At 39.0% G+C, this 23,691-nt stretch overlaps 1 protein-coding gene across 5 annotated transcripts in view; it reads left to right on the top strand.

Annotated features, from left to right (window-relative positions):
* Positions 1-23,691, top strand: part of ARID1B (AT-rich interaction domain 1B) — a 324,700-nt gene that overhangs the window by 11,922 nt on the left and 289,087 nt on the right. For all 5 annotated transcript variants that reach the window (XM_066179044.1, XM_066179043.1, XM_066179042.1 and 2 more), the window contains exon 2: positions 20,811-21,005. In XM_066179044.1, the coding sequence (XP_066035141.1) occupies positions 20,811-21,005 (195 nt within the window). The remainder of the gene's footprint in view (positions 1-20,810; positions 21,006-23,691) is intronic.

Below are 23,691 nucleotides of genomic sequence, written 5' to 3'. Positions count from 1 at the left end.
AGTTTGCTAAATGCAGTTGTTTGAACAAGCGGTGGAGAGGGATTCTCTGTCCCAGGAAGACTTTGCCTAGCTAGCCACACATTCCTCCTTTTAGTACTTCAGCTCATTTCAATAATAATAGCAACAGTAACCATGCACTTTCTCATTAAGAGGAAGGTTGAGGAAGGCCTGAGTGAGCTGTTACTTTGCTGGGATGTAGTTGACAGGATGGTGGATGCAGTTTTCTGCCTGTTCTGCAGATACTAATGTTGTTATGTGTCAGCTCTGATGTGTGATGCGGTTGCTCCAACACTCTTCCTCTGTATTTTCCCCTTCAGTGAGTGAAAGATTTATTTGTGGGTTATTTACATCTATGTAATTTCTTTTCTTCCCAAAGTCATAGTACTTTGTTTTATACAAATGTCATAATCTCTTTTTGCTCCTTTGTCTCGTGGTACTTCTTTTTCTTTCTTAAAATGTCTTTCTCACTTTCCAAGTCATTGGAGTGACAGAAAAGTCATCCTTACTATCTTCTGCAATTTTAACAGTTGTGCAAGAATGATTAGTGTGACTGTACAGCCACCGAGAAAACAGCTTTTGAGTGATCCAGGTACCCATCCGTCTGACTTGTGTTTCCTCCGTCCCTCTAACTTGTATTTGCTCCTCTGTCCTCCAAGTTGACAGAAGTGATTGGGCAAAGAGTGGCTGCAGGGAAGGTGTCTTCACTATCCAGCTTCCTGTGCAGGCTCTCCTAGTGACTAGAGGTCAAGTTACATTTAAGAGAAAGAAGAAAGAAGCCACTAAATAGCCAACCAAGCAAGCCTCCAAATCCTGGCAAGACTTGACAGTATAATAGTAAAAATTGTACAAGTAGTTATCTATGCTGATTATCTATGTACGAGTAGTACAGTTGTACGAGTAGTTATCTAGTAGTTATCTGTGGTGCTGGTATTTTTGGTTTGGGTTCCTCTATTGCTGATCTTCTAAGCAGTAGCAGACTTAAAGGAGGGAAACAAACAAAGGAATCAAAACCAAGCTGAAATGTAAATGTTGATGTGCATATTTTTTTTACTTGGAATGGTGGGTGTGATTAAATATATATATATATATATATATTTGCACAAAGATATTTGAAAAGATGTCTGCATGAAAATTCAAGTGTGCTGTCGCTGTACTTGTGGAAAGTGTAGAAAAGACTGGAGCTGAGGAAGGGGAACACTTGGCAAATGATTATCCAAATTAAGTAGTGACGTGGTGTACTAGATACGTTCTGTGCAGTTTTGTAGTACTTGATACTTCATCTCATAGATTTTCGTTCCTTTTAATTCTCCTCAGAAGATTGGGGGTATAGAGAGCTGCCAGCAATGGTTGGTTGTTATTCCACAGTGGCATATTTTATTTGAGGGAATGTATTTTATGAAGATGGTGAATGAAGCCTGTTTAAAAAGTGAGTTAAGGTTCCATTGTTCTAGGAGAATACCTTAGTAATTCAAGAAGGAAATGAAGCCAGTTTCTTCTTGTATGATAATTTCCAAATCCTGGTTCTTTGCCTCTAAAAAGAGTTAGATGTTTATTTGCAATAATCTTGTTTCCTGGAAAAAACCCACAGTGTCTGATTTACCCACTGTGTTTCTTTTCTCTACTCCTACTTTTTAACATTCAGTTTAAATTCTTCCTTTGCTTGTGGCTGATGCCCTCCTTGAAGAGATGGAGGAAGAAAGTAGATGCTTTTTCATAGAGGCTGCAGCTAGTCATGGCATCGTAATGGAAGGTTCAAATATTTATGACTTCTGATGACATTTTTACTTTCTCGAAATTCTTGATTTCAGATATGGTTGTCTGTCTTACTTGAGCAAATTGTCTCAGCCAGTGTGCCAAAAGTAGGAAGAATTCAATTCTCCTCTCCAGAAGTGGGTTTATATCTGTCCAAAGAGACAATGAACATGACGTGGGGGAGGGGGTGTTTCCCATTTTTTTTCCCCCAAATGTTTGATACTGAGCATTCAGTAACATGTTTTGTTTGTAATTCTTAGATTAATTCTTGGGAATAAGCAGCAAATATTTTTTTTAATTGAGTTCAGTCTATGTACATTGATCAGAAGGTCCACGTGGGTATTCCTCAGAAAGACAGTTTTTTGTCCTTGGCTTTTGAGGATCACTGGCTGAAACAAAGAGCAAATTAGCAGGAGAAAGGCTGTAACACATAAATGCACAGAGAAATACATGTTGAACCAAATGGATGTCTGCTTTTTATGTAGATACCAAGCCAGAATTTCTCTTGGGAGAACTGAAGAAAACTTGGAAATCTAATTTGTTTATTTCTGCATTTTTCAGTAGCCTTTTGTTACACTCCTTGATTACTCTTTTATCCAGTTTTGTGTTGCTAAAAGATCTTGCACCACTGTGGGAGTCTGATGGTTGTCTGAAGCTGATCTAAGGCTTCACTTCTGCTGTAAAGACCAGTCCCCGCCTTTTTATCAGTTCCCTGCTGCTTCCCTTGTGTCATAAGGTGAGTCGCATCAGCTCGAAGATTTGTCTGAAAACTAATCCTGCCAAACAAGACCTGTGGATGTTTAGCTTTCAGCCAGATCGTTGAGCAGATCTGACTTGCAGCATAATCTTTGCAGCACAGAGGTAAGGCAAGGGACAATATGGCCAGTGCGACTGAAGGTGGGCATCAGGCCATGAGGTGGTGGTGCAGGCTTCTGTCAGCCTAAACTCCTCACTGCATTGCCTCTCGAGTGTAAAATTAGTCTATAAATAATGACAGGCAATTTCTTAACATTTCTCTGGGGCAGAGAGTCACTGTTACCCCTCTCTTAAAAGGAGAGAAGCTGAGGCAGAGAGTAATTTTTTTCCCCCCCAAGGATGATGATTATACAGAATGCATTGGTTGCAGTGGCCAAATAAGCTGTGAGTATCTTTGAAAAACTAGATTTCAAGGGTGGAACTCATCTAACCATATGTACCGTAGGCATTTGTACCTGATCTTTTTGTGTATCTCTGGTGCAAAAAAATAGTCAGATCTTCATGTGAATCATCTCATCCTAAAGAAAATGTGTAATGCCATTCTAATGAATCATGCTCCAAAAGTTTCATGGTTTTCCCCTGACTCTAAAGAAAGTCTAAGCTGATAAGCTTAGGTGTTGATGTCGAAGGGCAGGTGAAATTAATTCCTTCCACTGTTTATATTTTTTTTCACACAGGCAAATGACTCCAGACTTCTGTTGGAGTTCTGGACTTAGCTTCCTCTCCTTGTCTTGCTAACCTGTTGGAACTAAGGGTTTTCATACCCATTTCCACTTAGGCTTGACACATTTCTGTTTTGTTGTCCTTTGTATAATGCCTATTCAGAAGGTTTTTTTGCTGCCGATTTTCTTTTGGTATGTCAAATTTTTGCATGTAAGAACTGTCAGTATTGTTTATTTTTGCCCAGCATATTTGCAGACATACTGGCATACTGGCAAATTTGAAAATACCAGGATGAATTTCCAGATCAGGTGACCTTCATGCTTAGGTATGCAATTTCCTTTGTGAAGAGATGCAAGCTTTTGATTTGGAAATAGGGCAGCAGTTTTGTTGTGTAGATGCGACTTCACAGTCCACTGAAAACTCCTTACCCGTTGCGGGCACTTCAGCTGCAGTGAAGTGGGCACCTCTGGGAAGGAGCTTCCCTGCTGTGGTGGTCCTCCTCGCCCAGCACTGGTGCTCCCAGGCTCCATGTTCCCCCCAGTTTTTGCTCCCAGGGCTCTCTCTGTGGGGCATCGTGCAGAGCAGCAAACCCGGCGAGCGCTTTGGAGGGCTGAGGGGCTGTGCTGGGCATGGGGATTTAGGAAGGGGCAGCCCTGTCAGGAGATCTCTGCCACCAAGAGAGACAGTGGTTGCGGAAGCAAACAAGGTGTGTTCTGAATGTTACGAATGTATTCCAAGGTGACGAAACATGGTGTTTCGCTGAGGGATGAAATTGTTTAGGACAAAAGGAAACACAGGGATGCCCATCCTGCGTAGAACTCTTCTTGGCAGTATCATGTTTTCAGAATGGTTAAAGAGGAAAAAGCACAATTTGCTAATGAGATTGACCTGTGCATCGTGAAAAATGGCTACCATAATCCTTAATTATCTCTAGGCTCACTTAGCCTTTCTTAGTAAAGTATTTGAAATACCCAAAGTGAAGTATTATTGTGATTAATAATTTCACTGGTACCTTTGTAGTAGCATGTCAGTGCTTTCAGCTTTTTGGAGGCTGGCACGACCGTATTTTTGTTTGCGTCCTTTTTAAGAGATCTTTCTCACAAAGGGCGGCACTTTATTTGGCTTAGGCTTAGGTTTCTGAGTTAAGTATCCTCTGAAAAGTTGCTTGTTTTCAAAAGATTCTGAGGAGTCTTTTGCAGTTTTAAAGTCTGCATCTCTTTTTCAGTTCTCTCTTGTAATTTGAAGTTCCAACAAGTGGCATGATTTTCAGATGTACTGTTTTCCCCCCAGTGTGTACAGGGGGAGGGGGAGGAGGAAGCATGACTTCCTCAAGGTTGACTGAAATGTTTTAACTTCTATAGCAAATGAGGTGAGAATGAAATTGTCAGAAGGATAGAGACTAAATTATTGAAGCACTTGACTGTTTAAAGTGGCTGGGGATGTACTATAAAAGGTGCGAGTCTAACAGTCAAATGTGTAAACAGCACCTTATTCCTTCCTTGTACCTGATTTCTCACTACTTGCTTTATATGGGAGCCTAAACCAGTGTGGGAGATATCGCAGCCATTCTCAAAGTGTTAGTTTACAGTGCCTCCACCAGAAGAACAATCTATTACCATATAGAATAGCAGAGAGAAAAGCATTTTCAAGGAAGATTAATTGAAGTAATTCATCACTTTAAAATGAAAAAGGTGCATCAAACAAAAATAAAAGCTAAGTATTTTATGTGCCTCTATTGGAATTTGATAACCATTTGTTTTGCTGGAAAATATATGTGGACTGGGCATCTAGTGCTTGTCTACACAGTACAACTGTGTGCTGTAATTATATGCTATAATTACACCAATATAACTCCCTATGGAGACACTCTTATACCAGAATAAGAGTTTTTATGGTTTATCTTACTCTGCTTCCAAACCACATAAGCTTAAGAGGGAAAGGGTACTCTTATGCTGGAGAAAGTTTCCACACTGAGATAGTTATATTGGTATAATTATGCATTTTTTTACTTCAGTGTAGACAAGTCCCTTGTGCCTTTTCAGCTTTGAACTTTAGTTAAGAATTTCTTAGTTGTGGTAAGTGTCTAAGCATTTTTATAGTGTATTTTTATAATGGGACTTGGGTATTTAAACCAATTACTTAGGCCAATTAACAGCTTCCTGGGTTGTGGATAACAATAGGATATGAAAAGGGATTCATGTTCCTAGCTGCTTGGATATATCTGCATTTCCCTTCTCCGCCCCCCCCACCCCCATGATTTTACCCGTATTCGGTGTCCAGCACAACAGGTGGAATAGCGTGTGCCTGTGTAATGAGTTCTGTGCTGGACACTTTTTGTCTGTTGTTTCTCATTATTCCTTGAGTTTTGTCGTGCTGTGGCTCTAATTGCATGTATCTCCCTGGATCACAGAAAGAAGCTTCCTTGTTGAAGTTGAAAAAACTGCTTCCAAAAATGTTAATTGTTTGGAGAATTGCTGGAATTTTTTGATCTTTACACAAGACAGGACCATACTTGACTTGCTTAGGCACAAGTTGTGCAAGGAGCAACTCAAATGGGATTCAGAGGAAGGAAAAGGTGCAGGAACCCTTTTGGTATGCACTGTAATCAGAAGGGTGATGATGTGTTTGGTAGGGGTGATGTCCCTTGCCTGCTTCAGTCAAAGGGGGGTACCTAGAAAGAGGTATTCACATGGATGGTGCTTTGAAGTTGGCCATCTTCTCTGGTTCTCTTCTGCCCATATCTCCTTTGGTGCTTAGCACGCAGCTCATCTCATCCTTACTTTCACACCTCCCCAAAACCAAGAATATGTAAACATTTTTTACAGTCTTTTCTTCGCAGTTTCTGTAAATATCAACATAAATTACTTAGAAACAGTTTTTCTTTGGTATCTTTTTTACTCCTTATGAAAAGACTGGTTTGAGTCACATACCTCTTTTTATTCCCTTATTTTCTTTTTTCAGTGTGTTTAGTATGTTTGTAGTGTTGTAATGTCCATGTGGTCTAGTTTTGCTGCAAATTGAGAATTATGACTTGAAATGAAAAATTGCAGAAATGGGAGAAGCCTTATAATAAAATAGTGATGATGTAATAAACTCCAAATCATAGAAGAGCAGAACTTGAAGTGACATCAAGAGGTCATTTAATCTATCCGTCAGCTCTGAGACAGGATAAGGCAGACCTAACATTCACGGCAGATGTTCATCTGTCCTGTAGTAGTAACAGACTGAGCAAAAAAGAATTATTTATACTTACTCTTTCCCCTTCTCTCCCCAAAGCTTTGCGCAAGCTGAACTTTACATAGAATTGTTGTGAGAGGATATATGGATTCCTTCAGGATTATTTCCAGTTTCTGAGTTACTTCTGTTTTTTGGAGACTCTGTGTTTCAGTCAAAATAGTCTAATGAAGTTTGTGTATTTTTGAGTGTAATATCCCATTTCAATTTTATCTGGCTGTCTGTTGTTCAGGTGTATTTCTTCCTGAAAGGATTTTTTTTTTGTGTGTTGGCTTTGTAACCAGTGTCTCCTCTTCTTTGGCATTGAGCAGTTTAGTTTAAAAATGTGTAGCATTTCATTTTCATACTTGACAGTATTTCTGGTGTGTAATCAGTTTCAGTTTTCCTTTTTTTATTCAATTTCTTTTTGCATGAAAGAGCTGAGCAGAAAAAAGAAAAACAACTGTGGGTAGGAGTGTAGAAGTGAGAAGGGGAAGAATGTGTTCAGGAGTTGATAGTACTCAGCGGAAGAGCTGGGTTTAGCTGGAATATCAGGTTAGATATGAAGTGAACAGTGTGGCCTTGAGTAAAGATTTATGTTCTTTGAAGAATAAAGGGAACATATGTTTCAGAATTTTATGTGTGGTATCTGCAGCTCTTTAATCTAAACTGAAGGTTGCAAATGGATGTCAGATGAATAGCATCTTTCTAAATTGAACAATACCTGAAATTGGAATTGCAGATACCTTGTTGCTTAAATGAGTCTTTGGGTTTGTTTTCTTCATTTTGCCTTTTGGTTATGTCAGCTGAAGAACATCTGTCTTTGCTGCTAAATGACCTCTTCTGACTAGGCCAAGTGATATTGACTGAGTGAACTTCTTGAGCCCTCAACAGCTGCAGGAAGGTGCTGATGTAAGTTGCCGCCTTGGAGAAGGTTTAGATGTAAATATACTCAAATAGCTGTTGTCCCCAGAAATAGCTTACTTAGGCTTACAGAAAAGATTGCTTGTACCTGTGCTGCTTCGGTGTTTATGAAGGTAGTGATTCCCTTCTCTTTCCTTCCAATCTAAATCTGATTGTTAATTTTACTTTTCTTCTAGATTTAGTAATTTTAGGAAGTTTGGAATACTCTGTTTTGGGCTGTGCCCAGAGAGGGCTCATTAATCCTGAAGATCCTCTAACAAATGAAGAAGTTTCTTTGAAGTGCATTTAGAAAGCTGTGTTGGTGTTTTTACATGACAGCTGATGTGGGCTCTCTTAAGGACTGGAAAATAAGAGGTGGGGATAGAAGTGGGTAGAAGCCAAGAGTTTTCAGGCAGAGAGAATTTGAAAATATAATGGTTTCTGCTGTGGGAGAGAGAAGGCAGTTCTATGAATACGGCATAATCAGGCTTCCTGTTAAATAATTTTTTTTTGGATGAGAAATACTGAAGAATTGGATCAGCTTTCCTGCTTTCATGTTTCTCAGACCAGATACGCCTCACGTGCTGATTTTTAATTTGATTTTAAATGGTGTGATATTAAAAGAAAATTATGATCATGCATCGGAAACACATGTGTTCTTTGTATAGAAACTGAGAGTTCTGGATAGTAGTTATACTAAAACTATGCATTTAATTCTGAACATTGTATATGATTTGTTGCAGAGGTGTTCATTGCCATGATTAATCCTACTTCTTTTTTTCTGCACTTACCTCTGTGTGTATTTTATATGGGTGTTTGAGCTGAGATGCTGTGGGATGTTTCATAGTCTGCCAGGATTTGTGGAAGAATTTGTCCCATTTGTTGTGATTGCAAGAAGAGTTATGAAGACTTAGTGATTTCTGCCAGTTTAGAGATATAGGTGAAGGCTCTAGAGTAAACCAGGATTTGACTTGGTTTAAACCCATGTCTGACTGTTTTGACCCTGTGTGAGCCACAGCGAACTTTGTATTAACATTGACATACGTTTTTTGGAGGTCTTTTCTCTAAATGTGTTCGGAAGTCGTTCCCAAATTTCTGCAACATTTTAAGTTTGTTTGAAACACGTAGGAATTAGATCTGATTATTTTAAAGTCAGCATAGCTTTAAAATCATAATAACAGAAAGTTATTTTGCTTTCAAAATATTTGTATAAATGCATATATGTTGATCGAATTTTTTTTGGTAGAAATTAAAATTTAAAGATGAACGGATCCCTTAATACTAGGAGTTTTTACATGCTATGGTTGTTTCAGTACAGCTGCTACATGCCATGTGCACTAGTATTTCTAGAATTACTTGCAGGGTGGTACCACCATCACCTTCAAAGTGAAATTTACAACTCCTCTAGTCTTTGTCCTTTTAATTCTAAAATCCAGATGAAGTGCAATCCCAGGAGTGTTGTTTTGCTGTTGCAATGTAGTCCTTTTCAGATGATACATGATTTAGTTGGAAACAAATTAGCAGCTATGAATGCCTAAAGAAAGCAATTTAATAAACAAGATTTTTGTAAGACCTAATCAGAATTGTAAAATGATACTTGGGAATCAGTTACATTATACAATAGAGCGAGTGTCAATGTGGGCATGTGTGTGGATTCATGGTTTCTAGTCACACTGTTCTCTCAAGTGACACAAGGGTTTCAACCCTCAGTTTACTGTTTCTTCTAATTTATAACCTTAACTATTAAATGTTTTCAGTCAATAATGAAAATTCCCACTCAACAGTAATTTGTTCTGGTGATTGATTTTAATTTTTATTTTAACTATTGACTCTCCCTCGTCCCCCCACCATTTTCTAATGCTTTAAATGACCTGTTACTGGTGAATTTTTGTTTGTTTTGCACCTGCCCAGGAAGTTAATTCCATGTTGCTGACAGTGTCTGTGTTGATGAGAAAGGTCATTATACATGCAAAATAATCACAGGCAGGTACTCACCAAAATTCTATTGCTCCAGCTCCACAATATGGGTGTATAGCTCCAGATTCATTATCTGTTTGTAGCAGGCCCTTGGGCTGAGCTGACGCTGCTGGTATGTCTCTAACTGGGATGCTTTATTTTAGCCATGTTCAACCAGTGTGATACAGAGATCATTATGGAATGATGTTAAAAAAAGATTAACTGGTTTGTTTCCAGGTAGCTTAAAATTTTGCACTATTTGCAACCAAGTTTTTTCAGCCTCTACAGGAAGCAGTTTTAATATAGAAAATATGTTACAAGAGAAGTTTCTTGGCAGTTGAAGAAGTGACAGGGCTTCTGTTATAGAGCTAAGTTTGCTTTCCAATTACCCTGATGCTAAATATATCCTTTTAGGAATTCTGCATATATTGGCTCTAGCTAGGGGATTTCCCCTGTTTTCTTATCTTAATTAAAACCATTTTTTACGTATTAAAAAAAAAAAAAGTTAGGCTTGAAAAGAGAAGACTCTGGATGAATCAGTAAACTACCTGCTAGGAAGCTAGAAACCAACAGATAGAGAAAATCAGTGCTTTACACTGCTTTTTAGTGTCCCAATCTGCTATCCCCTGTTGAAAGTAGGGTGATTGATTCTTTCCTTTTTCTGAGCTGTTGCTGGTGTGGCAGTAGGATATAGCTTAAAACTCTGGCAACTATTCCTCAGTGTGGACAGAACTTTCTGAACCTCCCTTAGCTGAAATTCCATGTTGTGGCTATGAAAAAGGAAACAAACTAATTGCTTTTGTGTGTCTGGTGAAGTTTTCCATTCTTTTACTCTTCTATGCATCTTTATTTCAGTCACCTATCAATTTTGTCAATTACGTTTGTTTTGGTGTCCCCCTGTCCATGTCTCCTCCCCTCCTCCCCAGTTTTATTCATCATGAACTCAGTCGTCTGCAAAAAGGGAAGAAAATAGCATAAAGCCACTCAAGTGGCGGAGCACTTTGCAGAGAGGTATTTGACAGTAGTTAGGGATGAGAGTAAGAACTGGGGCGTAGAAGAGAAAAGGGGCTTTGTTGTCTAGAGTATCTGCTAGGTTCTGGTGTTACCTGGACTCAGATTTATTCTGGAATTGCTCTGGTAAGGTCAGTTACAAATACCAGGAGTAAGTATAATTCAGTTTTTGAAGAGTTGTCATTTGCTTTTTTTTGGAAATAGTGTAATCTCAGAACATGGCCTAGAAATTTTACTTTTGCTTCATTCATGAGCACTTGATGAAATCTAGTGTATAAGGCTGAATTTGAGCAATTGAGGGGCTTATTTTTGAGCTTGTCGTAGAAATAGGTGATCTTTTTCAAAGGCATTAATACTGTTCCAAGTGATCTAGCAGCAGAAATTTAAAGGGTTTTTTGGGGTTTTTTGTTGTTGTTGTTTTTGTTTTGTTTTTTGGGGTTTTGTTTTGTTGTTGTTGTTGGGTTTTTTGTTTGTTTGTTTTTCCCTTCTTTTTAAGATACTTCCAGGGACCTTTTTTCTTTGGAATGTAGGTTTCTGAAAGTTTAGAGTACCTTGTTGCAGCCTATTCTCCTTTTCAACATCTTCTAGAGGTTTGGGCATTTTTCTTCCTGTAGCCTACCCTTCCCAACTCCTAGTCCTCTTTCTTGTTGCCTAATAACTGACATCAGTCTCCCCAAAGTCCTCATGTCTCTTTCCTTGTTAAAAGAGCACGTAACACTTGATGTTATGAGAGTGAAAACCCAGTCACAGGAAGGTGAAGTGTTGTGCTCATGTTTGCATATCAGGTCAGCTGCTGAGCCAGGAATAGAAGTCCTGTCTCATGACTCAGTGCCCTAACCGCTGGCCTGAGCCGCCTCTCCAGAGCCCCGGTCTTTTCCAAGAATATAGTAGCGATGGGTATAGGAGTAACTACAGCAAATATAGGAGCTTTGCTTCCCACTGTGGCAGGGCTCCAAGGCTTATACACAGCTTAAAAGACAAGGGGAGAAAAAAAAGCTTTCTAAAGGAGCTCCTAGATAAGTTCTGTAAAGTTATGGTTTGCTTTGCTTTGTTTAAAAACAGCAGCCAAAAAAAAAAAACACCAATGTAATTGAAAATAGCTTTCCAGAAGGTTTAGGATGTGGAAAAAAGTTCCATGTGTTTGAAAGTCAAACTTTGCTCTACAAATAACCTTAAGAGCGGCCTGTGATTAAATCTTTTGTATATTCAACAACAAACTCATTTTATGCAACCGCAACTATGATAAAATTGAATTAAATGAACCTGCCTCTAAGAAAAGATACTGAATAGCTGAGTAGCGCATTATTCAATGAATGGAAAACGGGGAGGCTGGCTGAAACTGCTGGGAAATGATTTTAACATTCTATCGGGCTAAAGAGCAATTCTGTGAAATCACTGTATTTGTTTCCCCCCTACCTCCCCGCCCTCATTTTTTAAATAGCAGTGCTCTTCATACTGTCAGAATTCAGTGTTGTGACACCCCTACTCAAAAGTTATGACAGCAGTGTAATGACAGCTACTGCCTCTTGAGAATCAATCAGGCAATTAATTTTGTAAATGAAATGCTGATTATACAAAGCTTCACATGAGAGGCCCAGTGATTAAAATCAATTTAACAAATTGTTTCAGGTGGGACTTGATTAATAATTTGCCATAAATGCTGAGGATATATGACCAGCATACCTTTTTGTGTGTGTGTGTGTGTTAATATAGAACTATATATATCGCTGGGAGTGGAAAAAATCTGCAGCTAACTGTATGTACTTTTGGCTTGTGACCTAGATGTGATTGGTTATACCTTTTTGTGGGCACTCTGTCATCCCCAGTGTCCACAATGTCACTTTCTCAGCTAGCATTCTCTCTGGCAATTAAATACATCTAGCTTTTAATTTTATTTCTGTGAGTTAAGCCAAGTGAGTTGAAAAAGTGTATTCAGATCCACTTGAATATTAATTTTAGAAAGTTTTTTCTTCAAAATTTAAAGTGGATGTGGGATTTTTTTCCATTTACATCTCTCCCCCCAGCCCCGGTCACTTATATTTAGGACGTTGTGCATTTTCCCTCTCTTACTGCAATACTTCTCTGCGGGCAGCCTTCCTGCAGAGCTCCCCTCGTTCCACTCAGGGCAGTGCTCTATTCCTTGGCTGACAGACACTATTTTTAGTACATCCTTTTCTGTCCATCTAACGCCGTGTTTGTGTAAGAGCTGTACAAAGTAGGTAAGGGTTTTTTTTTTTCCTGAGTTCCAGATGGCAGCCATGCACAGGGAGTGAAGGTGTTTACTTGTCTAGGAAACTGAGAACCTCATTGCCAGACAAAATAGAAATAACTGGTATTCTGGGTGGGGATTTGCTTTTTTTAACTTAGTTTTCTGGGTTCATGAATGGATTTTCTCTTCCTTGTTGGGCCAGAGCCTTGGCTACTGAGGAGGCCTTAAAGCTTTGAGACATCCGCTGGTAAATCTAGCCTGAGAACTTTAGGTTGCTATTTTCCGTGCTATCTGCCTTGCTCTCTTGCTGGTGGTTGCCCTTTTAACAGTAGAAATGCCAGACTGAGAGCTCTGCCCATGTCTGACCGTGCTCCAGTGCCAAAGCTGTTGTATTGGTGCAAAACCATCCAACACAGGCAGTTCTAAGTTCAGACTGGACTGTGGATGGAAGTAGCCAAAGCATGGTCACAATGTGGCAGCACATAGGAGAAGCAGCTGGAATGAGTGACCTGTTGTGCAACTGCAGGTAAGTTTGCTAGAAGACATTTTAAAGAACCTCTCAATTTTGCTGCACTAAAAATTGCTGCAAACTTGTTGAGGAGGGGAGTAGAGCTTCTGCATGCCTAAAGAAAAGTGGTCTTCTTTGTAGGGTCATCCCAAGTTGGAGAAAACAAATCTAAAGACAAGATTCCTGTCTAAAATTCCTGAGTGCTTCCTGGAAGAAGTTTGATATTAGGAAAGTGGGTTACAGGAGAAGACTGAATGTTCAGGTGTGATGAGGACAGATGACACACATTAAGCTGACTTCAGAGTAACTATTGTCTGTCAGTAGCTGGCAATGACAAAGGCAACTGGAGGGGCAGCAGTTCTGAGCTATATATCCATGTGAACTTGTCAGAAACGCAGGATTGTTTTGGCCATCAGCTGTGTTAATGTGTGTAATTGCTTCTTGATGCTGTCTTAACCTTTGCATGCACTTGTAGTGCAGCTGAAGAGGTTAGTTTTGTACACTTCATTAAAAACAGGTTTCTTTTCTTTGCTATGTTTGTTGTGATTTAGGCTTTCAGTAGTTGTTTAGTTTTATCTGTATGCAAAATTATAAATAGAGAATGGCTGATACACAGACTTTACAGGTTTTGGGTTGTGTGTGTTGAAGAGGACTCAGAAGAAGGCTGAAAAACAGTATATCCTTCTTCCTCACCCTGCAGAAACAGTTGCTTGTCTAAATTATTTTTAAATGTTCTAGGCAAGTAGTAGTTGATTCTTTGCGGGGCATAGCTTTGATTTTTTTTTTTTCCTTTCGCCTTGTTAATTAGTTACTTTCTGTTTTGAGTGGGAAATAATCTTTCGGATATCTCCCTGCAGCTGAAGTCAGACAGTATGCAGAGCCTTTAAGACAAGGAAAATAGCTATTTACGTTAAAACTCTGCTAGTGTATGCTTCTTCATTTACTGATTTTCTTTCATGATAGGCTTATGTTGAACTCAGCTTTTTTGTTTTTTGCCTATTACTTACTGTGTTTGTGCAACTGCCTTTTTTAATTAAAATTTTAGTAAAACAGACAGTAGATTTCCTATTTCAAAAAAATAGGGAGCGTGTTTGCTAGTCACCTCTCAGACTGTATTATTAATGTCAGAATTTAATGCTATACATTTGTACTTTTTAAATAGCTGCTTGCAACTTTCTTAAATGGTTATTGAAACACGTGATGAGAGTTGTTTTGATACTCCCTCTTTTGTCACGTAAAAATGTTGGCTGGGGCGTCCTTGTACATGTTCATACAAATGATGACATTATCTAGAAGTGGATTATCTTTTCTGCAGTTCCATCTTCATGCCAGCTGTGTCATTGTATTATAGTGAATACTTCTGATTATCTTTAGTGATAAATTTGTGACTTGGTGCCTGACATAGAGTTGAGAGCTCCATGCCCATCTTCCTTGGAATATCGGTAACTGATTGTCAGCTGTCCTTATTTATAATGAGGTTTCAAGGCTTTGGTTTCTATACAGCGATGGGTTTTCTCTTCTTTTTTCCCCCTTTTTTTTTTAATATGGAGACAGAAGCTTTGGCTGCAGATCAATGAATAAACAAAGAGTTATTGTATTCATAGCTCTAGGAGTTTGAGGGGAAGCCTACTTGAGAGTGCTGAGTTCATGTTGTTTTGTTAGAGAGGCACAAATGATGGAGCATTACTTGGGGTGCTCTGTGGCTTATAGTTGCTTTAAATCACTGTGTTTGCTGTTGTCAGCCAAACCAATGCCTATTTCAATTTTTTTTTTGTTTAAACAAACAAAAAAGAACACTTTCACTTGAAAAGTAGTTACATCTCTCATGTAAACACTTTTGTCTTCTAGTGAATTGCTCTGTCTGCCTTGTAGAAAAGAGCACTACCTGAATGAGATTCACATCTAAATCCCATTGTGACCTTATTAAAGTGTCTCCCACTCCTCCCTGTCTTGAGATTTCAGTGGTGGGGGTCTTTGTGGCATCTTTAAATGGAAATATTAGTTATATTAGTATTATATAGTCTAATATTATATACTAATATTAGAAATATTAGTATTTTGGGACAGTGACTGGTGTTGTTCATATTCATAAATACCATTCAAATAAACATTTTGTTGTTAAAAGTGAAACACTACTTGATAACTTAGTATCAATGCTATATATATATATATATATATATATATATATATATATATGCCTTAAAAGTAAGAGCTGATTTTGGTCGGACTGCTTCTCCAGTTATTCTCTTGTGCAAGCTGCCTCAGATCTGAATGTAGATGAGGTAACTTGGAAGACACTGGTAAAATTACTAAAGAAAATGGTAGTGTATTTTTCTCTCACTTTAGAAAAGGCAAAATTGAATCTCAAGGTACTTCAGGATGAGGTGATTTATATGATTGTTTTGGATGGGAGGAGAGCAGAAGTGATGGTGATGCCAAGTTTACAAGTAGGTGTAGAATATTAATTTTTTCACTTCTGCAAATAGAAGGAATGTTGAGTTTATGTATTCTTTTACACAAAACATTGAAGAAAGGAGCAGTTAAGAGGAAAAGTTTTTCAGTTACTATTTGAAAGTAGTGTAGGCTTTTCAGTGTCCTACCCTAATGGTCGTATTGTCAATCTAAAGACTGGGAATGAAACCTTGACCCTGTTAAAATCATAAGCAAACCTTCCACTGGGTGTTTTAAGGTGCTCATGAAGCACATAATAGGCAGGAACTCTTATGAAATGCTCTGTTCTCACAAAGCATCATAGTACATGTGCAAATGAATCTGATACTGACACGAGATAGGCACTATAATAAAGGGGTTATAAATTATAGTATTTCTGTGGACTGAAGCAAAGAACAAGACTGAGATATTTTGAGGAACTGCAGATCTACTCAAAGTTTTAATGAAGTGCAGAAATGAAGAGGGGGTGCGGAATCAAGCGAAATGCCGAATCTATCTAGGCTTGCCTAGAATATGGCGGTGAAAAATATCATGAGCAAACACTAGATAAACTGGCAAATGATAATGTGTGTATTAGGAGTAAAATAGCACTAGAGAAAAATTGGACTATTCTGTAAAGGCAGGAAAAGAAACAAATGGATATTGGTTACTACAGTGACACTAAAATAAAATCTAGTAAGTAATTAAAACTTTACACTACAGCATGTAATAGAATTAAATAAAGGCATGGAAGATGTGAAAATACACAACCATTCATAGTCAAACATGCGCTCTGGGTTTTAGAGGAATGTGATGCAGTTAGAGCAATGCTGTCGTTTTTGGTAAATGTTAGAGAGCACTTGTGGAGGGGTTGGGTTATGATCCCTATGGCATAAAGAGGTTGATACTTCTCATAATCATCCTGTCGCTGAAAACTTGTCTTTATAAACTGTTGGAACTGATGTTAGAGAAAATATTGGAACTTAATAAATGTTGAAGGAACCTTTAGATAAGATTATAATATGTATGTCTCAATGAACAACTTTAAATAAGTTTTCGAAGTATCATGAATGAAAGTCTTGCTATGAGAATGACAGCAGAAAGTCTACAAGAATGATACGGCTAAAAACTGTGTATGCATTAAAGGTGGAAAAAGTTACATTGAAATTTTTACCTTCACTGTAAAGGGGGACAGTACTTGACGCGCAGCTCTTTTTTCTTCCTGTTAAATGTGTGGCTCCACGTCTTTCTCACCATACAGTGTTCTGAAGACAAAATCTGTCTTTTTGTTAGAGAGTTTTCAGTGATACTGATCACGGACATACTAAATTCTAAAATTGGTTCTTTGTTGAAAAAATGATGGGGCTTTTTTGTTCATTTTTGGGGTTGGATTTTTTTTTCCCCTTTTCATTTTTGCACAAGGGAAACTGAGGCATTGTTGTAGGAAGTTTGGCCTGGTTTTGATGGCTGTAGGTTAAATTTTTTGAAACACACAGTTTCTGGAAAGACTTTCAGAGCACATTGATCATCAAATTCAAAAGTTGTGGCAGTTGTGGATATGCAGCATTTCCTTCAATTTAAGCCCCATGATTTCAAGTCAGGATGCATTAATTGGGTAAATTTTGAAATTTTTTTTGGTTTAGTGAAGAAGTGTGGCAGATGCAAAGGTAGAGTCCATTTCTGCTGAGGAGCAGACAGCTACTTTAGATGGTAAGACAATTGTCTCCTTCACTCGCTACCCGTATGTAAATGAAGCCCCTGCTCCTATAGCTCACACTGCCCCTTCACTGCCCTGTGCTGGGTGGATACCTAGAGCAGGCACATCTGCTGCCTGTCAGGTTTGAAGTGTGACTTTGGGTTTAAAGACAGCTATATCTGTGAAGGAGATGTGCTTAATGTTGCAAGGGCAAACTTAATTCCAAGAGCTCTCAACTTCTGCAGTAATAGTCTTTCTTAAGCCTGGGGGAGAGCTGGCTCTTTGGTTTTGTTTTGCCTCACAGAAATATGTTGACTGCCACTGAGTCACTGTTAGTTGTCTTCACCTTTAGCTGCACCACAATAGAAGGTTGGGATCTAATCTGAACAGAGTCAGGAATAGCAGCGTGACTTGCCACCCCCCATAAGGACTGACCAGTGTATAGGATGAGAAATGTTTCCTCACCAAGTCTCTTCTCCAACCCTAGAGATCATAGAACACTCTACTGTTTGCTCTTTCCCTGAGATCTTTGGAGGGAGGAGGGAACAGGCAGCACGGAGAGCTGGGGTGGGTCCCTGTGAATTGTCCCAGTAATTTGTCCAGGTGCAGTCACTGCTCTCTCAGTCTAGCCCTCTCATATTCAAGTATCTCCAGTTCTTGGTCCAGATTCTTGATTTGCAGTGTTCACAGTAAGTTCTGAGTATGCCCAGGTCCCTTGCTTCCCAGTGACCACAGCCCCCTCGATTCCAGTGTTGTGTGAGACACTGCAGCCCCTGGTGACTGGATTTATAGCTGTATGTGAGGCTCTTCGTCCCTCCACCTTTCTGAATTGGAGGGATATCACCTGGGGGAAAGAGTGGCTCACCTGGAGAGAACATGGAGAAGTGTAGTGATGGCAGGCTACTGAGAAGGAGGGAAGGGAGGATTCACTGGCAGGGAGGCTCACTCTCCCAGCGCAGACACAGAAGCTCCACTGCTTGGAGGTCACTAGTCCAAAGGACAGAGACTCTTTGGCCTGTATCCATGTCACCTCCTGACCTTGTTTCCTCTTCTCCCCTTCAGTTCTTTCTGCCTCACTTCGGTCTCCATTGCTTTTTTAACTCATTGTCCCTCTTCCTTTGTCTGGCAAATTCAAGGCAGCCTCCACACACTTTGTAACTCCTCTTGAAGGAGCCTTGCCCTGCCCCTCGTGTGCTCCTGATTATTCCTCCTGTGCTCGCAATCTGGTGACATTCAGGTGCTCTCTCTGACAGGGGCACATGTCTTGCCTTTCATGAATGTCCAGTGTCACCCTGGGAAATTAAAATTCTCTGCCTCAAAGCATGGTATTCAAGAGGTATTTTCAAGTGTTTTATGTGAGAACATAAACCATGTATTTTTCTGTGACCTCATTCTAAGACATAGCTGAACTATTTCTGCTGAATTTTCCAGAGAATTTCAGCCTCAGGCGTACATATGCCCTGGAAAATTTCAGCCTAAATGCTAGAAGTTTGGCAAAGTTCGTATGCACCTGAAAGTAGTCTTAATAATGGAAAATGTCAGGTTGTTTTAGCTGTGTAGCTATCTGCATTGTTTATATTTAAGAATTGGATGCAGAAAAGAAAATACTACACTCAAAATCAATTAAACTTGAATTTAAGTAAATATGGCGCTTGGAGATGAGACATGGAAATTATACCCTGAAACAGAAGATGTTAGCAATGAAAAGTGCTGTTTGGCTTCATGGGAATCTAATGGAGGAAGCTCAGGACTCACTTTGAATAAGGATTTATGTTTGAGAAGAAAAAGATGACGGGTGATGCACAGAACATTAAAACACAGAAATAAACATAGGTAAAGTATTGTGGTCTATAGGAGGAAATGTGAGTTGTCTCCTGGGACCCTGTAAGAAGGAATCTATAGTTCATCTGCTTAGCCTTTGTGTTTTTGTTGAAACTGTGGTGAGAGTGCATGATGGCCTAAAAAAACCTCAAAATTTAGAATGTTGTTGTGGATCAGGTGATCTGAAGTGGTTGAGGAACTATTGATTTTGAAAAGTATGAAATATAAATAGTAAATTACCCAGGCACATTTAGTGGTAAAAAATAGAAACTTCTAATCTGGCTACAGAGCAGGCAAACAATAAAAGGAAAATTGCTGAGTAATACTTACCCAAAATTAGCAGTGAATGTGGAATTTGCTATGGTAGCAAAAAAGGGCAGTCCCCTTCTGAAGTGAATGGAGTTGTCATGTGAGGAGGAGGTTATCATTTCAGTCTCCTCAGGTGTAGTTGTGCCCATATTCAGAATACTTTATTAGTTTTGGGTGACATTCCTGGAAAACTGGTATTGGTAAGGGTGAAGACAGCCAGGGGAAAAAAAATGAGGTTTGATTGATCTTATTTGCAGTAAGGAAAGAATTATAGTTCATTAAGCAGTGACTACTTTGGAAAGGGCACATTTCAGATAGGAACAAAAAAAGTAGTGTGTTAATGGTACAACAAACAGCAGTGATGAGAAGAAACAGGGATGAGAGTGGGAAATGTTAGTTATTGTCGTCATAACTATTACATCAGAATATAAGAGCCAGAAAGGATTTGAAGGAGCCATGTTATTACATAGGAGGTTTTAAAATTAAAGCATTCAGCAGTATGCTGGAGGAAAACGTGTGCAAAATGTGCTGCAGGAGGGAATCCTGCTCCTGGTGGCAGGGTGCTCTGGCTGAGTGAATTAATAGGTCTTTTTTTGGTGGGGGGGAGCCGGAGAGGGGGTATGTGCCACTTTCATGAAGATGAGATTGTGATAGGCTTTTTGAAAGCTTCCCCCCACATTCTTCCATGAATCTAACCAGAACTCAAGAATTAAAAGATGGATGTCATATTAACGATACAGGACTGCACTTCATGAAGTATGGTATTTTTTTTGGTTCAGTTAGTTCTCAGTAATAAAACATGAGAGTAATACTACACAATGGTTTGACACCTGTCCTGAAACTGTTACAGGGCTTGGTAAGTGCTGCCAAAAAATCTAAAAATAAAACTTCCCTCCCTTACCTCCCTTCCCCCGCCATCACTGGTTGCAGTTTGGATTTTCTGAGGTCTGTTAAGAAGGCAAATAAACTTTCATGTAAAATGTGGGTTATGACTTGCTTTTTGATCTGAAAACTTATTAGTGTGCACGAAAGCAACAGGAAAATGCTGAAATGCAGTGTTCTGTATGCATTGCACTTCTTGGAAACTTTCTTTCTAGTTTCTCTTTTTTTTTGATGTGAGAGAATAGACATTTTCTCAAGGTTAAATGACTTGGCAATTGTTTGTGTCTCTCTTGATATATATTTGTGTTCTTATTTTATTTTATTTTTGTTTTAATGTTAAGGTCAGTGATACTAATCAATGTGCAGCAGTATATTTAATTATTTCTTAAGCTGAAATTTTTTGGGTAGTTCTTCTGCTTTCTGTCTGTAGAGGTAACAGACAGCCTCAAGTTTTAGTGCAAAATATTTTTTCAGTTGTTTTAAATGGAATGGAAATCCCAGACTTAGTATTTAAAACCTCATCTAATTAATCAGAGAACCTAGGGTATGGTACTTTGCCAGTTTGTACATCAAGTCAATATTTGATGTATAAAGCGTTGAGAAAACACACGTATACTTATACTCTGCCCGCAGTGAGCATGACGATTCTGACCTTTTTCTTTGCATGTCTTAAATATTCCTTTGCTTGTGTTTGCCACCAGGGCAGTCCGATGGATCCGATGGTGATGAAGAGGCCGCAGCTGTACGGCATGGGCAATAACCCTCACTCTCAGGCACAGCAGAGCAGCCCCTACCCCGGGCAGTCCTACGGCCCTCCCGGCCCCCAGCGCTATCCCGTGGGAATGCAGGGCCGAGCCCCAGCAGCCATGGGAGGAATGCAGTATCCACAGCAACAGGTTTGTGGAGGATTTTTCTGGGTTGCTTTGGTTTCCCTCCTCTCTTTCTCTTCCATTCTGACATTCCCGTAATACAGAGGGTACAAGAGAAAAACCTCAGAAATAAGTATTTCTTGTGCAGAAGGAGGATGAAGGACTGTTTTAAAACTAAATAAATTATGTTCACAGTGTGAATGTTTTCTGAAATCCCTTACAGTTCGAACAGGATTTAGTTTGTTGCTGGCATCTTTCTGGAGAGAGAAAAATATGTCAAATGCCATGAGTTTTCTTTTTTTTTTTTTTTCCAGTTGACACCACTTAGCCTTGCATATTTTTTGGTTCTTTTCTTTGCTGTTGTTGCTATTTTGTTCCTGGTTTTTTAGGAATTTGTATGTTCTCTTTCTCTCTGGCTTACATACACTTAAATGTAAGATGAAAAGCTAGAGCTGACATCGGTACATCAAGGCTAGTGTAGTCCAGTGCATACAAAAGTGTTACATATTTATATCAGCTATTTGTTGTTGTGGTGGTTGGTTTTCTTTTTTCTCCTCATTTTGATAGGAGTCTGCAGCTTTTCAGCTTTTCCTATTTTTTTTTTTTTTTTTGCCAGCTCTTTAAAGTCAGGATTTTTTTTAGTGTATCAGAGTATCTAGAAAGGTAAGGATCTCCTTTTTATCTACTTGGATTTCACTGTTGATGGAGACTTCCTGTGCTTTTTTCCTTCCCTTTTTAAGAAGGTCAGTCTCAATGTGCATACCATGTACTAAGGAAAAATACAGCCGTTTTCAAGAGGGAGAGATAAACAGAGGTTATCAAGAAGTTAATGTTTTGCCATTTTTTTTTATTAGGGATGTGAGTGTAGGTAGGCAGTGAGAGCTCTGCACTGCATTGTGAGCACAACAGATTAGTAACTTGATCATTAATGGGAAAGAGCATTTGTTTTGTGCAACTGACCAGTCACAGATTAGCTTTTTTTAATGTCATTTATTGTTAAATATAGAAAATAAAATAAAATTTTGGACTCCTGGCAGATAGGTGCCTGGGCAATTCTTGTTATTACCTATCCAGTAGGACAAGATGTTAATCGGGCAGTTAATTAAATAACAGTTTCAAATATATTATGGTATCATTAGCACAAGTCTTAATTTTTATTCTTTTCTGTTGTTAAATAGATACTGACTGATAAGGAAGAGTTTGTTTAGTTTAGAAATGCCAAACAGTATATTTGGTTGCTAGATTTAGGCAGCAAAGCGTTTTGTCATTTGGAAAAGGGGGGAGAAATTGAATAACAGAGGCTTTATTTTTCTTTATGTATCCGTAACCAACGTGAAAGCTTATTAAAGCACATTTTTAATTTAAAAATGGGTTATCGGTGTTAGGCGGAGATGAGCGTTGAATTTTCAGTGCACTTGCTAATTGCCGGGTAATTGTAAATTACCCGTCAGCAGGCAGTGACCTGGCAGCGCCATTGGCTGCCGGCCCCATCCGTCTCCTCGCAGCGCTGCCCAAAGTGGCCCGAGCACCAGAGCTCTTCGGGGAGAAGGGGACAGGATAATTATGACATTGAGTTTTTATTGAACGGACATCACCACCTAGACGTGATTTAGTTTTGGACAGCCTCCAAAGCTTCGTGTGTTTGGTTTGTGAACCTCTAATGATCTGAATCCAGTTCTTTTCGTATTGCTCATATATTACCACCTTTCTACAAAGGATTAAAATGCAGGAATGCAGGTTTGTAAATTGAATTGCCAACTTACCAGCTGAGTGGTAAGTTGTCTTTGGCACAGGATGCCACAGTTTGATTCCTGGCTGGATTTTTACTCCTGTGACATGAATATTAAATAAGGAGAGCCTAGCTACGCTTGTTAAAACTATGTAGCACGTACCTACTTTAGATATCATATATATATATATAAAATATATAATATTGCTGGAAGTTTCAGAAGACGAATCTCAGCACTTTCTGGAAATTGGACTGCTTTACAGTGTCACACTGAATTTATCAAAAGCGCAAGGCACTTCCAAAAACTTGATTGGTTAAAAAATACTGGGCCTTAAACACATACTGTGCTCAGATTTAAGTACTGTGCAGAGATAGCACTGAGTAGATGGATTATGAGGGTGGAAGTGCCACACTGTAGGAAGGGTGGGAAGCATCAATGGGAGAGATTGTTCTTATTTTAAGTTATAGTTTGCTGTTGCCCAAAGATAGCTGAGGGTGTCAGCTCTGTTTCCTTGGATGAAACAAGAAGGCTTTTTGTTAAACTGTGAAGATATTTGAAGAAGACCTTGAAATGTTAAGTCTGGCTCTTTGTCAGCAAGTGTTGTGGCTTGAGGTTAGAACGATGGGACTTGACAGATTTTAACTTGCAGGCTCTGCTACAGGATGTTGCAAATGAAGAAGTAAAGATGAAAAACAACACCCTAAAGATTGAGCTAAAATTAATGAAAGTGGTAGAATTGAAGATAATTGCCTAGCTGTAGTTAGCTGGTCTGTGTCATATTGCAGCAGAGAATAGTGTGTTCCAGCCTGCAGCCCAGAGGTGGAAGAGCTCTCTCTCAGGAAGGGAGGCCTCTGGCATAAGCACTAAAAGATTAAAGAGGATGAAAAAGATGAAATGTTATCAGGTGCAGTCAGCCTACATATCTGCAGCATGGATGTCAAGCACAGCCTGCTAACCAGTTTTAAAAAGGGTAGTTATGAAAT

The sequence above is a fragment of the Chamaea fasciata genome, unplaced genomic scaffold, assembly GCF_029207755.1.
Source record: "Chamaea fasciata isolate MVZ Bird 193981 ecotype frontalis unplaced genomic scaffold, bChaFas1.0.hap1 SCAF_3, whole genome shotgun sequence".
Classification (NCBI taxonomy): Eukaryota; Metazoa; Chordata; class Aves; order Passeriformes; family Sylviidae; genus Chamaea; species Chamaea fasciata.
The sequence above is the reverse complement of the archived record's forward strand: the minus strand, read 5'-3'. Positions and strand labels throughout refer to the sequence as shown.